The sequence below is a fragment of the Solea senegalensis genome, linkage group LG14 (genome assembly GCF_019176455.1).
Source record: "Solea senegalensis isolate Sse05_10M linkage group LG14, IFAPA_SoseM_1, whole genome shotgun sequence".
NCBI classification, from domain to species: domain Eukaryota; kingdom Metazoa; phylum Chordata; class Actinopteri; order Pleuronectiformes; family Soleidae; genus Solea; species Solea senegalensis.
Window position 1 is genome coordinate 10721705 of NC_058034.1, and position 17110 is coordinate 10738814.

At 39.0% G+C, this 17110-nt stretch overlaps 1 protein-coding gene across 1 annotated transcript; it reads right to left on the reverse strand.

Annotated features, from left to right (window-relative positions):
- Positions 1-1187: 1187 nt before the first annotated feature.
- ghrhrl (growth hormone releasing hormone receptor, like) lies at positions 1188-16829 on the reverse strand. Its single transcript, XM_044043256.1, has 13 exons — positions 16656-16829; positions 11306-11411; positions 10895-11002; positions 9868-9959; positions 8941-9044; positions 8722-8854; positions 8428-8581; positions 6784-6844; positions 6408-6477; positions 5982-6073; positions 5285-5414; positions 4093-4134; positions 1188-3235 (listed from the first exon to the last, which is right to left on the reverse strand). Exons 1-13 carry the CDS (start codon positions 16818-16820, stop codon positions 3134-3136), a joined length of 1359 nt encoding a protein of 452 aa, XP_043899191.1. The 5' UTR covers positions 16821-16829; the 3' UTR covers positions 1188-3133.
- Between the last annotated feature and the right edge of the window lie 281 nt (positions 16830-17110).

The window sequence follows — 17110 nt, forward strand, 5'->3', positions numbered from 1 at the left end:
TTTATCAAGTGAACTGAACCTTCTCTTGAACTGTTAGTGTTCATCAGTCTGATATTGACCGCAAACATTTTGTTCAAGCCAATTCAGCTTCAAAAAAACATAATATTTGTTTTCATATTGTCAGGAAACATGTGCCTGTTATTTTGTGGAGTTAATGTAAGGGGCAAAAGTCAATTTTCCAGGTTACCAAACAACAGAGATGAGGGACTCGAGTCACATGACTTGACTCGAGTCTGGCTTAAGTCTCAAATGTGAAGGCTAATCCAAAAGGCTAGACTTATGGAACATTAAATATTTTCTCAGATATTCAGGAGTTACCGATGACGATTGCTTGCGTACAAACCTGGCAACCGAGCAACACCAACACCACTACGTGAATTTCCATTAACGCTTTGGTAGGTCAAAAGTTGGTTCACGATAAGTGTGTTTTTTAGCCTAATATTTTAAATTAATGTCCATGGTTTAATGTAGGTCTAATGTTAGTATTCCTTACATTTTAGGCTCTGTAGTTTCACTTGTTTTCAACCATACAATGCAGTTGTATGGGGCAATAGCAGTCCTTCCTTACTTTGTGTGAGTAATACAGTGTTTCTGTAACTGATGAACACTAGAAGTTCAAAATGACTGTGTTTTTAACATATTTAAGTGTGGAATATCTGGAAGTCATCTTCAGCCTCTATATTCATATACCACTTGACTTGTAATTTAAAGCAGGGACTCGACTTGACTTGCTTGATTCTTGCATATGTGGGATTTACTCTCATTTCTTATCAAACACCTTAGGTTTCCCATAGCCTTAGAGAAAGCCTTTTACTTAAGGCACAGGGCTTTACTGCTTCTTGAATGGGCAAACAAGATAGAGTGAGAGCTGTTTTATGTTCTGAAGTAGAAGCTTATTATGCAAACATAGAAGAACCACATGCTTTCCGGTTTTTCAAAGGCCACGGTGAAGCAGCTGGGAAAGGCAGAGGGGAGCAGAGGTGTTGTCTGTTTGTTATGGCTCTGCAGTTTCACCAGCGGATGTCACCACTTATGACACACTGGACCTTTAATGGTTCCTGAAGTCATTCATTCCCTCCTGCATGTGTAATATCATTGTAAAATGTGTTATTCTTTCACAGAAATAGCTTAACTAAATTTGCATTTCAGGCAACCAGACAAAATATTGCTAATAGATTAAGGGGGAAAAAACGACTCATTTTGAATATTTTTTTTAAAACTACTTTATGGATAAATATTATTCCAGCATCACGGTATCTGCATCTCCGTTGACCACAGAGACTGTCATGTGGACAGGCTGCCAACTGAATTCATCTTCCATATGGTGGGGGCAGTTACACAAGGCACAACGAAAGCAGCAGCACTCAACCAGAGAACAAGAGACCTGAAAACCAACAGTCTAGAAGCAACTTATACATTCAGTTCAAGGCAAAATGTTGCATTTACATGTCACAAACAAAACTGCAACAGGATGGCAGTGCATGGTACAGAAAGTTATTCATGACGACGTAGTTCATTTCACAACAACACATGAAAACTCAACCGATTATCTCACACAAATGATGTAGTTATAAGCATTTTTTTATATATAAATGTGTAGTTGTTTAAAGCACTGAACAATGAATGTTAGGCTAAAACCCACAATCTTCGCCTGTTGTTATAAGCTATAGAACACGTATTAGTGTTTATTTTTAGGATTTAAAAAGATCTTTTGGTTAAAGCATGATATCGTTTATGTTTAATCTGAGACAGACTCAGTGCTGCTCAGTTTCATTATGTGGATTACCATTTCATGAAAATGTGTTGTTTGCTTTTTTTTTTTAGAGTTTTGCTGCTCACAGACAAACATGGACAAAAACACTATGCTCCTTGGCTGAGTTAATGATAAATATAAGCTGCAAAAAGAGTGTAAAAACTACAAGACAGTATAAATACACATCCAGTTCATCTCTACATGCGCTGCACAAGGAATTAAAATCAGTCGATGCTTCCCACATTCCAAGATAAGAAATTATAAAAGTCATTAATAATCACTTAATTTGTGTTATCGCCTGAGTCTTAATGTGTATTTGTGTTGGTTATAATCCAATGTAAAAATCGATATCCAATGAGTCCAGTCACTTACTATCCTTAGGGCTAATCTTATGCACTGCCCTGTCCACAGCTTAAATAACTACATTCAACGTGCCTTTTCCAATCTTCATTTAACACTGAACACTAGCAAAACAAAAGGCATGATCTTTAACAGAAATCTACTACAAGCTGAGTGCCCGAACAAAATGTTCTCTCTGGATGGTTCCGAGATTCAGTTTGTCAACTGTTACAAGCATCATGGTATTTGTGGCTCGACTGCTCACTTTCGTTTGAAACGCACATCAATACTCGGCTCTCTAAAGTCACATTGTTTCCTTTATCGTAACAAATCCTCATTAACACACTCTGCTAAACAGCTTCTGCTTAAAATGACAGTCCTCCCACTCATAGCTTACAGAGAGGTCATTTACAGATCTGCTCCTAAATCATTCTGGATGTCATGCACCACGCCGCTGCAGTTTATATTCCCTGTTCATTGGCCCTCTCTTCACTCTCGCAAACACATTGGTTTCTATTAATTTATAAAACCCTAATTGGTAAAACTCCATCTTATCTTCACTCATTCACTCAGCTTGATTAACTTACTCATCCCCAGTTTTCTGGGGATGTTTGTTTGTGCGACATTTAACATTTATCCCTTCTCACGTATTTTTGATGTTCATCTGCCCTGTTTCTGTGCTGCCTCTTGGCCAGGTTGTCTTTGTAAATGAGAATTGGTTCTCAATTGTCTTACCTGGCCAAATAAAGGTCAAATAAGATAAATAAAATACCAAATACTGTAGTCCTTTAACTTGGCCACTTAATCACCTCCAAGGAAATCTAAACATCTGTCCATGTTGTCTTGTGGTTGACATACTGTGGGATTTTAAAACCATTCTCCACCAGAAGGTCCACCTCTATTGTGGGCAGTAAAGCACTCTCAGGATTCATGGTGCACGGCTGACAGCCACTGGTAACTGTACAGCCCAGTGGAGACAATGACATACAGAGAAGCGATGGTCAGTGAAAGTACAGCTGAATAAAGGCGTATTCAAACACTCTAGAACGGCGTGTCCATCTGGCTGCCCTTTGCAGCAGGTGACACCACCCCATAGCTCTTCTCCTGCCACCTCAGCCATTGCATGTGGACCTCTTTCTGGACCTGTCACACACACACACACACACACACACAAGTTCATATAATTATGCAAAGGCAACATTGCACCATGCTTACTTGCTTTTTTTAATGTCTTAAATTAGAAAATTTTATGACCTGTTTTTTTTATATCACAGCGATGAAAAGTAAAATTTAAAATGTAAGGTTTGCTCTTAATACAAGAGGTATTTGTAGTAGTAATGTCCTGGAGTTTCAGCAAGACTTCATGACTCTGTTATCAATCTTCTTCTAACAAGAATGCAAACGTTCAACTATTCCCTTACATTTCAAACACACAACTACATTCTTAGAACTAAACCTAATACAATTACCTTGTGTTCCTTGTAGGGATAAAGTCATTTTATTTTATATTAGGTGCTTGTGAAGTATGATGTGGTTTATTATTGAGGCTTAGTATCGGTGAAATGTTGATGAATGAAATCACAAATTTCCCTTGGCATCAGACGAACATCCATGAATAAACCAGAGCTGTGCATTCAACATCATCTACTCAATAATATAGACATAGATCATATAAACTTATCCATCACACTGAAGTGACTTCAAACGATCATGGCCTTTGAGTCATTATGTAAAACGTGGAGTGGTGCTGCCCTCAGACTGTCAGGAGTTGACCTCACATTAATCATGGCGGTTACATTAGCGCCCAGGTCCTTCGCTTTTGCAACAAGGAGAAGAGAAGTGGAAAATTATCATGTGTTTTAAGCCCTGGCAACTTTAAACCACTCACCCCTCGATGCCATGTGATCTGGCTCCACAGACTCATTATTCGACGGAGAGCCCGTAAATTATGTGTGTGAATGGGCTGAGATGAATGTTTGAGTGGTGTGACTCATACTGACCTCTTGATTGAGGAAGCAATAGAGAATTGCAACGAGGAGCCCCTGTAAGAGAGATGTACTCAGTCACTGAAATGTAGGGTTAATCCACGTAATTAAAAAGATCACTCATGTTATGGTGACAGCTTAGATGTCAGGCACAAACGAGAGCTGATAGGCTGAAGAATAAAGACCTATTATGTTTTGCTTCCACTGCCAGCAAAGTGGAATCATCTTGATTTATGTGCGCGTAATGCACTGCTACAAACCATAAAATGTGCAGCTCAACAAATAACCTAGAGCTGTGGAGTGTAACTATTAAATCTAAACAAATGTGATTAAGCCTATAATCTCCACATCTCTCTCTCTATGTCTTTGGCGACATTTACACACTGCAAACATTTGTATGTGTGAGTGTGTGTAGGGTAGTGGAAGGGAAAAGTAGCTGATAGAGACAACACTGTTTTGGTAAATACTCTATTGTCCACAAGGGGTGATAGAAGTTCTGTCCCTCTGTAGGTTGGTGCAGGTAGTAAAACAGCTTTTTGATGGTATATTGCAATCATGTGGAATATTTCACCAATTTGCATTTAGCTTTGTATTACTAGAATAGGGGTAGTCATTTTGTCACTGGTGGGCACGTAACAAAAAAAAATAATGAAGTTATTTCTCAACTCTGAAACTGAGGTTGGGAAGCACAGTGTTTCAAAAATACTACCTCTATTCATACATACATTATAAGTAATATATTATATGCATGCTGAGGTTAGCTTTCAGATCAGCCACTGCCTTCAGAGAATTTTAAGTTTGCATTTTAATTGCTGCTGTGTCACAGCTAAATGTCACCTAATAGCTTATTTACTACGGTGGCCGACGGGTAAACGCACTGCAACAACCCAAAACACATGCAGGAGGAGAAACGAGCTGCATATTCATAAACGCTGCGGATCCCCAAAACGCCAGCAAGTCACAAAACACCAATGATCAACCTCTGAATGCATTTAAGAGAAAAAACAACATATGCTACCTTTCAAATTTATATCAGTGGTGTAATGGATCTATTCAGGATGTGGTGTAAATTGAATGCATGGATTTTTCAGACAGTCTAAAAGGACTAATTTTAGCACATTCAATTCTGGTGTGTAGCACAAAGTGTGTTTTCTGGGTATTACAAGATATTGCTGTCACAATATTGAGTGTTAGTCCTCTTATGTACCTGGAAGGATCCCAGGCAGAGCTCAACACAGAGCCGCAGGTTAACACTGGCGTAGTCGGGCAGAAAATTGAAGAACATGTAGTGAGTACCAAACAAAGGGATGAGGAGGAGGGTGGACTTGGTCAGGCGTCTGTGTCACACAAGCAAAGAAAGAAACAAGATTCAGGAGATGAAGCCACCTGAGGGGGCCATTCATTGTACATCTCGTTGGAATGCTGCTCTGGATCGCACCATGCATACAGACACACTAATCATCAGGTGTCAATCAAGAGGACACTCGTGTGCGTGCGTGAGTGTGAACACAGCTTTTGTTCATGAGGGGGAAATGCAGCAGCAGGTGCATGATTCCAAGGGAGGATAAAATATGTATGTGCAGGGAAACATATTAATCAAGCTGGTGCAATTAAGTCAAGGATCAATTAACTTAAGTTGGGTATATCTACTTTATAAGATGAGGCTATGCATGGCGTGCCTCATTAACGTCGGCCAATTAGTGAGCCTATTTCTATCGCAAATTCAGATAAGTCTCATGGGAAGTGACGAGGCCAGTCGGACTTGTCTCCAGTTTGGTGGTGACTGAATGAATTATACATTCACCACACACACATTTCTGGTCAAAATGCGCTCATGAATAAAATAAACAGCACAGCGTCCACTTGTACTGTGTCCACAGCTGTGTCTGCAGCTGAAGAATTACCTGTACTGAGAAGAGTTATTGAACTGGATGAGTCGAGGATTGAGCTTCTGTATCAGGATTCTGATTATGTTCATGAAGAGCATAAAATTGACCTGTTAATAGAAAAAGGAAAAACGCAAAATGAAAAGAACAATGTTCAGCTTCAAAAAAAAAGCCTCGACAGGCTTTATGACAAATGTTACGCACGACAATGTGATAATTGAATGTCATGGCAATAATACGGGTACTCAAGTGTGTAATTGGACATGACTGCTGCGAAAGAATTGTGTATCGCAATTGTGAAGTACACAAAAGGCATTTTTGCACATCCTTTCTCAGAAATCATCTCCCGAAAAAATCTGTAATTTGCATAAGAATTTATAATCTGCTAGGTGTATGCATCATTTTGATCACGTTGTTTATTTCGGCACAATGGAGGTTATTTACCGCTATAGACACAACAATCGGTCCCTTTATGATCCACCAGTAGGGTGAGTCCTCATTGATGTCCCAACATCTGTGTGGAAAGACATGCAATATGCACTTTAATCGGCCTGCGCAGGATCATTTCCAGGGTGATGAACAATGAATTCAGCTGTCTAAAGAATAAAAGGGGCGATCTCATAACAAGCAATCACTGTGGTGAGGACAGAATGAGGGAAAATTAGAGTGCAGATGGTGTATGTGATAAAAAGAAAATAATAATCATTTTTAAAAAAGCAGTTTGTAGTCACAGGTTCTAGTTACTTTTCATTGTGGACACTGATAAATCTGCTACAGTGTCCTGGAAGTGTTGTAATTAATAATGTAAGTTTATACAAACTCTGTGTCCTCAAAGTACAGCCTTGTTCCAATCCACAGGATGATGAAGAGCACGGGTACACCTGCAGTGAGACAGAAAACCCGACACTTGAGTTGCTGAATTAGAATTACACAGTCACCAGAATGTGAAATTTTACACATACAATATGTGGCAGTTATATCTTAACTTATACTCGTACATTTAACTATTTAGCAAATAAAATGGCTGTGAGTGTCTGCTACTGTATATATTTTTGAGATAACACTGTCCAACAACATAAAAAAGTAAAACATATTATTGACTAACACGGGAATGTAAGTCTAAATTCAGTTTGTCTGTTATTGTAGATGATGACACTGTGGTTTTGTTTCTTCACACTTAAGTTTAAGTCTTCATCAAGAAGCACTGAAACATCTCTGTATGTCTCGAGTCATCTGATAGTTTTGTGTTGATCTCAGGTTATTTTACACGCGAGGTACAGTGAGATATTTAGCTATTTGACTTCAAAATTTCAAAGAGTGTTTTTTTGTAGAAATAAAATCTGTACAGTATGAAGGTGTTGTTGAAGTAATAATAACACTTGCAAATTATAAAAAGTTGCTCAATCTGTACAAAACAAGCCAGAGAGCTTCCAAAATAATCCATTATGTTCTATAAAAAGTACAAATGTCTCCTGGAGCGGAGACTACAAATGACACAATGCACACATTTGTGCACTCCACGGGGAAAACCAGTCTTTTGGAGCATCAAAATAAAGTGATTCTGGATGCAAATGCATCTAATACACCAAGATCAAAAATACAAACAACTCATCCCGTACATAATGTACCAGGTGGATAAACAGAATAGCGATCCAGAGCCACACTTCAAAGAAAAAAAAAAACAGACTTGACAGCACTCCCATGCATTTCAGGCATTTCCCACAGAAAACTGTTGTTCATGTAGATTTTAGCATGTTCAAAAACTGAGCGATAAAGCTCGGGACTCACGTTAGCAGCGCAATACCAAGTGGAAAATATATATATATACAGTACTGAGTAGTACAGGTTTTAGGCAGGCGTGAAAAAATGCTCTGGAGCAGAGATGTCAAACCTGTGGGCCACATGCGGCAAGAGTGACATCATGTTATAATGACATGGCCCACAACCTTCTCGTCCTTTAAACACAGTGTGTGTGGCTGAGGCAGCTGACAGCGAGGCCATATGACTCTATTAGAGAGATACAGTTTTATATATCTATATATGTATACATATATACATATATATGTATACGTGTGTGTGTGTATATGTATATGTATATGTATATGTATACAGGATTATATATATACATATATATAATCTATGATAGTAATAAGTTGTAATTTCCACATTATTAAATGTATTACATTCAACATTAAAACTTGTTTGGCATTTTAATTAGTGATTATTTACTTCATTTTAGATTTATTTAACTGTTTTTTGGTATTCCTGCCTAAACCAGTTGCACAGTATGACCAAGTCTTTCTAAGTATCCTTCTGTTACTACTACTACTACAAACTGATAACTAGGGCAAGGACAAGACGTTTCTAGCATGTCTAACAGTGGAAACAAACCCTCAAGGTTTAGTCTGAAGCTCAACACACTCAAAACACATTTCAGGGGAAGCTGCATGTCAAGGTTTCTCACCCCATCCCAGCAAACTGAAGCACCACAGACACCGACGGCTGTGATAGAAGGAGGAAAGCAGTAGGGAATTCAGATAAAGTGCCTCCACCAGGAGCCAGAAAAAATTTGCCATTACACAGTAGTGACAGAAGACCACAGAGGCCTTACAGGTGAACTAGACGGGAAAACAGAAACAGGAAGAAAGAGGACAGAGAATGAATTGCAAGGAGGGATTAGTACAAGACAGGAGAGTGTGATGAGGGTGACGTGTGAACACGGGATCAGGGAAACCACTCGTTATCAGCATCATCTTACAGTGGAGAGGGTGCAGTGGTTGGTGTCATCACTTGAGAACAGAGAAGCATCTTTTATGAACACCGACACAGATTTCAAGATAAATGTAATGAAAAGCTGGATGTGAATGAAGTTCCGGGCACAACGCAGCCTCCTGTGAGGGGAAAAAGAGCAAATTCAAATGAGGTATAATTCCAAGTGTGGCTCTGAACAATCTGAATGTATCAGTAATCTGGTTACCTCAAGAGCAGCAGGATTAACACAGCAACAGCCAGCACCACTAATGAAATGCTGTAGCCGATAGTGTAAATCAGCTTCACAGTGGCAAAGTACGATTCTTCTGTCTGAAAGCAAGAGGAAACACGTGATTTTAGTATAAAGATGTATTCAAAATGCCGTCTTGGCTTGAAAATGTATTTAACGTCCAAAGAATTAGAACAAATTGCTGAATAGTTTCACACAGGATGTTTTTTGTCAAAATCAGCTCAAGCTTCCACATCCAAATTCAGAGCTTGTAATTAGTGTCTTTCCACCTCTGCTTGTGGAGGACTTCCAAACTTTTTTCAACCTCATCACAAAAGATTCCCTGAATAGCACTAAAAGTGGTTTTCTCCATTATTATCATCCAAAAAAGGAAGAAGAAGAAAATGAAGCTCCTTGTCTCCATTTGTGAAACTGGATAATTTCACCTATTACCTCATGGGTGACATTCAATTTAACTACTTCTACCTTGAAAAGGAATTTTCAGCGGATGCGCACTTATGTGTTCTTTTCTTGTCTCTCGAGGCAGTGAACGGGCAAAGCCTATATTTAGAACCCAACAATCCAGGAAGAAACAAATGCAAGTACGTAGGCAGCATTTTCTCTTCACTGCAGCCTGACACAACCATCTTTTAAATCACGGTACATTTATATAATTCAGTTTTCTCATCGTTCAGCTGCCGGTGGAAACCTCATCCAAGCTACCTGATGACAGCACATCCAAAGTACCAGATTGCTGTAAATTATACTACCACCAGGGTCCTCATTCCTGCATACGACCCATGGTTACGTTTTATTGAACGACAGTCTCAACCATTCCCACTGCATTTTCTCTTGTTGCCGGTTGCCACACCCTGACATGTGCACTCCCAGTGTAGAGTCTCTGACCTCTGCAGCAGCTCTCACCTCAGGAATGTCATCATCCACACTGCAGGCGATGTGGTACGGTGGGAAGGGCATGGACCAACCTCCACTGGTGCAGTTACGGCTCACTGAACCTGAGGTGAGAGGTGAAGAGAGCAAGAATTCAACGTGGTCATAAAGATGATTATGTTTGTTTCTCGCCAGAGAGAATAAAACCTATTACATATACAATACAGCCCATGTCTCTAGGGAACACTTGTTGTTGTTGTTGTGTATCCAACAGGACAGTGGTAATCTTAGACGTACTGAAACGAACAGACATTCATGGTTCCCAGATGCTCCTTTAGCAGCAGCATGAGGTTTGTATTTGAGATTTGTTTCATGGGCTGCCATGAAATGTAGTTTATGGACATTTATGGTCCCCACAGGAATAATCCTCCTGTCTTGGTTTACCCACCTAACATTTCTTCAAGAGGTTTTGGATGAATTTTATTTATTAGGGTCCTCCGTACCTTGTTCGCTCAGACTCTATTGAAATTGTTCTTTTTATTATTGTTCTTTTATTATTATTTCTCGTCAAATTAAATCACATTTTTTGGGGGCATGAACATGCCCCAAACCTCAAAACTTTGTCGTGACCGCATCAATCCATGGTGAAAATGTGCGACTGAAAGTGGTTGAGTGAATGGGCGTGAAAAATTGGAAGTGGGAGGGGCTCCAACTGGTGCCCTGGTGTCAGATTTAATTTGATATTTGATATATCCATTTCCATTACATGTCATTTAGCAGACGCTTTTATCCAAAGCGACTTACAATGGAATTGAGTACAATCAGCCAGGGGTGGAGTCGAACTTCCGACCATGATGTCTTTAGCACACGGGGTACCGGTCTTAACCTGCCTCTTGCCTTTTGTTTCCATATAGCAAATCTCATGTGTCAGTTTCTGTTGCATGTATTTGATGACGCTGTGTACATCAACAAGCACATTTTCAGTCATTTGGATGATTTGTTCATCTTATACATTTCAATATAATCGTCTTTCACACCCATCATGTAATTCTTTAGTCACCTGTGTTGTTCCTAAAGAGGGAGAAGACTGCAGGACACCCTCGGTGGACTGTATCTCCAATAACTGCATGAGGCCAGCAGACGACAGCATCCCAGAATGGCCGACAACCTTTTCAGAGGGAGGAAAACAAAGGAGATAATCAGACTATTTTTACACACCGTCCTAAAGTTTGAATATGCTCTTGTGAAGATAAGTAAAATCCAGTGTATATAACAGTACTTAAAATAGCATTTTTCAAAGGCTTAGCCATTGGATCTATAAGTGGATTAAGACGGGGATGTACATCTCCGAGGAGATAGATTTCATACATCAAGAATCTGCTTTGACAACTGGAAATACCCAGTGTAGCTTTGAGTACGCCTGTACTTCAATGGGTTGTAAAAAAAAAGAAAAGAAAAAACACACACACACCTTCCTGGCTTCTGTTATCCTGCGCTGCAATATACTGAAGGCAGTGAAGCTCCTCTTTCTCCAGCTGAAATATGTACTCACATTCAGGGTGAAGGCTTGATAAAGCCTAAAGGAAGGAAAGAAGGAAGTAAGGGAAAATAGAAAGGGGGGGGGCAAAAAAAGCTTTCAAGATTTACGCAGAAGTATAAATTGATGACACACTCACCACTCAGTCTCTGGATAACAGTTTATAAAGGATGGGCTTCATGATGTTTTCCCACTGAACCACAAGCCTTTTTGGCAAAAATGCCCCTGTTTGTTTGATGGCATTAAACTAAACAAGCCACACAGAATCATTTGATTTATATTTGTTATATATATATATATATAGAGAGAGAGAGAGAGAGAGAGAGGGAAAGGGAGAGAGAGAGAGAGGCTTGTGTTTTGATCAAAGAGTGGAGGAGGCATTCCTGAGCTACAATGACTTCAAAGCACAGTGTGGATATGTAATATAATTATGTAGAGAAAAATGAGGCTTCCAGATTACACAAACACTTATGTAAAAGGTCGAGGTGGAAACACATGCCAGTTCACACTGTATCAACCACGGTGTTAGACTCTCATACAGCCCTCACTTTTCATGTTACATTCTACATCCCCTGCATTTCATGCTGCAAATGAGCCAAACGCCAGGTGGAACAGTGAGTTGTTCAACTTAAATTAGTACTATTTATTTCTTACAAAGGGTGGTTATATCTCTGTATATTCTGAGCCACTCTGGGTTTAATTTAAGTGGCATTAGCAGTTTTTCTAACATTCTTGTATGGTGTCGGTTAAGTGAAATTTGAAATTTCGAATCAAAGCAACAGTGTGTTTACTACTTTTCGTTTATCTGTGATTATGTTGGTTCAACTCTAACAATTATGTATTATTGGCTGGAAAATAATGGTAATATCTTTATTTTGGTGAATAATGCACTGTTAAAAAATGTAATAATTATCTTGTGTGTCCCTCTCTCTTTCTTGCTGTGTGTGTGTTTTGAAGCTCTAATCCCAGTTGTGTGTCTTAATTAAGTCGGCTGTAAAATGGCAAGGACAATTACATTACATGTCATTTAGCAGACTCTTTTATCCAAAGCGACTTACAATGGAATTGAGTACAATCAGCGAGGGGTGGAATCAAACTTGCGACCATGATGTGCTTTGCACATAGGGTACCGGTCTTAACCACTGAGCCACTCCACCCCAACAATGCACCGATTTTAATCCTTGAATCAACTCGGTTTCATCTCCTTAGTGACAATTTGAGGAAAGACAAGTTGAATGTGACAAGATGAAACTAAAGGCTTCAGGCTTTAGTTTCATCCTAAAACTGGAATCAGAGGCACAATGTCAAACAGCAGTGGCAGCAAAAGTGTCCGCCACTCAGACACACAGAAGGGGATTTCTTTTATTTATTTTTTTTGTTGGATAAAGAATTGGATTCAAGCTAATTAATATCTTTGAGGGAACACACACTGTGAAGTGAAGTGTCTGCGGTACATGAAGATAAGGAGGAAATGGTCAGCCTTTGAGATTTACACCTCAAACACACCGAGTCCTTCAGAGAACACATACTCTTACTAATACTATAAAAATACAATATTGACATCATATACTGTTCTGCAATAGCAACATGACAAAAACACTATATATATATATATATATGCATATATGTGATGTTTATGTCTTGCACGATCACACTTTTGACATGTAACAAATGTTAGCTTTGAAGGTTTTAACTCTGGTGTTTGAAATGCTTCTCTGTTTATTGAGTGTCATTTCATCTCCAAAAAGCCCTTTTTCCTTTATCCTCATTTTGTTTCTGATCTGTTTACCATCTCTCTCTTTCTCTGTTGGAAAGTTGTTGGAAAAATAGCCAAAGCTTGTTTTTGTATAGAATTATTATCTAAAAAAACAAACAAACACCGGCATAATAAACAAAACACAGAAAACACGAAACTTAACACCATTATCCTGCCATGAAATGTTTTCCCCCTCATATAAATATGCACCATCTCTGCCTCCGTCAGCAAACGATGGCGGCGCTGGAAGTAACCTCAGGAGATCGTCAGCACTCCTCTTTGTTCCTAATGCAATGCTAATAATCTAATGAAAGCTCATATTGTGCAATTTACTCAGCAATTACTGTTAGTCCTGTTCAAAGGCAGACAAGGTACATGTGAAAAAAAAAAATAAGTCAACTTCGACTCCGGCAGGGAAAGCGAATACAAAAAATCAGAGACTGCAGTAAGTGTGCATCAAAGTGGGACATAAACACATGTAAATAGATAGAATTTCCTGCTAAACTGTGTGTGTATGTCGTTTGAATTTACAGGAAAACATGAAGATGTGAGTGTTTGAGGTACAAAAAAGTCCACTAGACATAAGCATCAACGCAACTGTACAGTGGAAACTCAACATTAACCCCACTTTTCTGTTGTTATGTCAGGTGGGAACCATGTACAGTGGGAACCGTTGTAAATGGCAGAGAGTGTGAGTCAAGTCTTGATTCCAGGGCCTGAGGGTTGCGTGACACACTCGGGTGAAGTGCTGCATTTAAAAACAGACATGAGGAGGCTCTCTCATGAGGTTTAAAACCGAATGCAAAGACCTCTTCACACGGCCAGAGCGACACACAGTCTGTTGTGAAAAATGTTCTACGAGAGGTGAAGCCCATTATCCACTAACTACCCAAAAAGGGGACATCAGATTTGGCTCACTTTGCAGATGTTGCAAATCAGGTGCACTTCCCACACAGCGGAAGCAGAAATTCTAAACGTGTTCAGTCAATCGAAAAGAGAGCACAAACATATTTAGATTCCAAAGTTCGCTGTTCTGGGTTTTGTTTTTGTTTTTTTTACTTTTAGGGAAATAACACTTGTTAATTTTAGAGCCACGAGGCGTTGTAACCACACGCATGGAGCTCTGCTCACCTGTAAAACTACTTTATATGGGACCTCATTTTTAAACACAATTCACATGAGCAAATGTGTGCATACTAGTATGTTTTTTGTGCAACAGCTATAGTATTAGTTTGAAGAGGTAAACCAGCCATTTCCAAGAGATACAGCACATAATAAATCAATCACAGCATCATTTTATGCACGCTACTAAAAACACACACACGTTAAATTAGTTTATAAATGAGACAATTTAAATGCATTCAGGTGATTTTTCTTTAGCTGGACCTCTTTTAATAGCAAAGCCTCAAAGGGCAGAGACTGTGACTGTGGCTAAGAGATGCAGATATAAATGTGAGGTAAGAGATTGGATACAATTCGGCTAATTTTTTTGGTGGAATTTATTCATTTATTTAGGATATGATACATTTATTTACCCCACAGCCCAGTCTCTGGAAATGACTAGCTTATAGAACAGAGACTAAAGAGAACAACCAGCTTCGATGGTTTCAGACACAGCACAGCCACATTTTATCTTGGGATTACATGTCAAACTACATGATGTTTCCACCTTTCCTATTTTTCACTAAAACTAGGTTTCATATAAAAAGGGGAAAAATGAGTCTATAGTCACAATATATAATTATCTCCTGGGAAAGAAATCGAAGAACAAAAGGCAACACTGATTTTCCTCTCATCTTTTCTTTCTTACTTTCTTTCATGTTCTGCTGATCACAAGTGCACATTGGTCTTGTACATTGATTATGTTGCACACACTTGTGTGTGTGTGTGTGTGTGTGTGTGTGTTGTGGACACCAGTACATGATAATTATCTGTGGTCCTGAGCAGTGAAAGAGAATATCATGGAGAGAATGGAGTGGAACACAGTGATGAGAGTGTGCCCTGTTCACATTCTCTCTTTCTCCCGCTCTGCCACGGGCATCATTGTACCACCACCGGTTTGTCTGATTCTCATATTTCTATTCTGTTCTGGAAATGAATTAGGTGGCCATGTAATAATGAATGAAGATATGTTGAGGATGAATATTTAAAAAGCCTTCCACGCTCTGTGTTGCCGTGTCACAGTCGATTGGCCAAAACAAATTGTACAAAGTAGAATGTAAGCACTAGTCATTGCATTAATCAAGTTTTCATTTGGGTGATTTCAAGAGTGTGTGTGTGCACATGCATGTGTGTTTCTGGTATAAACACTGACCTTCTAAGAAACTGGTTAACCCCTAACCCCTGGAATATCGCTCTGTGTGTGCGTTGATTAAAACCACTAATGTGATGAAATCACGAGGAAAAAAATGTGAAAAGTGTTGTATCATAGCCCAACTGTTCTCAGGATCATCATCATAAAAAGAGAGGACAAAACAACAACAACCCGACTGGAAGCTGGGGTTTGATCTTCTTACCCTTTAGCCACATAAACATATACAGTTTGTCCAATTTGCACTTATTCTGTGAACAGACTATAGTTTGGTCACACAAGCACAGACACAGGTACTCACCCAAATTAACGTAATTTTATGCCACAAAATACACATTTAATCCTAAATATTATTTAAACATTTAAAATGATTATTATTTTGAAAGATTATTATTAATCTTTCAATAAAATTTTTTTTTTTTCTTTATTGAACAACACTGTCTGTCCAAACTACATTCTTATATGCATGTGCTGCACACTCACGTATTTGAAATAGAAATAACGCATGCAACTAAATATTCAGTGGTAATCAAAGATAAATTGTGAAATAAACTTTTGAATTAAAATAATAGCATTAGCAGCATTCATGAAGTATCTGAGAACAAAATGTGCTTATTAAAAATGGCAAAACAAAACAAAAAAACAATTAAAAATAAAAATCTACCTCTCACTCACTGACTGCGCTGTGCATTCACCTGGTTTTCCATGAAGTGGCAGCAGTGCCAAGCATTTACAGTAACGTGTGCACTCTTTTATTCACAGTCATGCACAGTGTGTGAGTGAGCAGCCTGCTGATTCTCTCCTGCATCCTCTCCTTTTTACGACAACACAATGAACATAGTCATACTTAGACTCATCACTGTCAATTGACGGGGCTGCATGTGTGCATGTGCCTGCACACACACACACACACACACACACACACAGCTGATTATCATGGGCTAGAAATAAGAATGATTAAGAATTAAGAGGAGCAGATAAATCTGCTTTGTGCATTTTGATTGATTCTTTTTTCTTCTTCTCCCCATTACTCAGGTTATTTATCCGAGATAGAACTGTCACATGTTTTTGCTTTTTTTTTTCCACCACAAAGAAAACTGGCAATGAAACTTAGTTTTCAAAAAAGAGCAGACACACACACACACACACACACACACACACACACACACACAGGGAGAGAGAGAGAGAGAGAGATAAAATAAAATGAAATCACTCACAGTTGGAGCCAAACAGAGAGTGAGAAAAACCCCTCTGATGTGGAGACAGGACATGTTGACTGTGCCGTTCTCTTCATTCAATGTGGTGCTTTCGTCAATGACACTGCATGATAGCGGATGCTCAGCTCGCTCTCTCTCTCCCTCTCTCTCTCTCTCTCCCTCCATCTCTCTCTCCCACACACACTCTAGGTGGGAATAAAACATCTCATCAAGTAAACCAGTTATAATGGAGGAAATCCTACATTTGCTTTCAGAATAAAAGCTCTCCACCAAAACAAACTGTTGTGAATGAATTATTTTGACACACATATATCCACATCCATGCGAAGATATGCTCCGACGGGGTCATACACAGCTGCAGAGACACATATGACTTTTATTTTGTACCTGGTTTAATACATGATAAACAAAGTATCATGAAAACAAAATAAAAAATAGGTGGATACGTGAGTCTA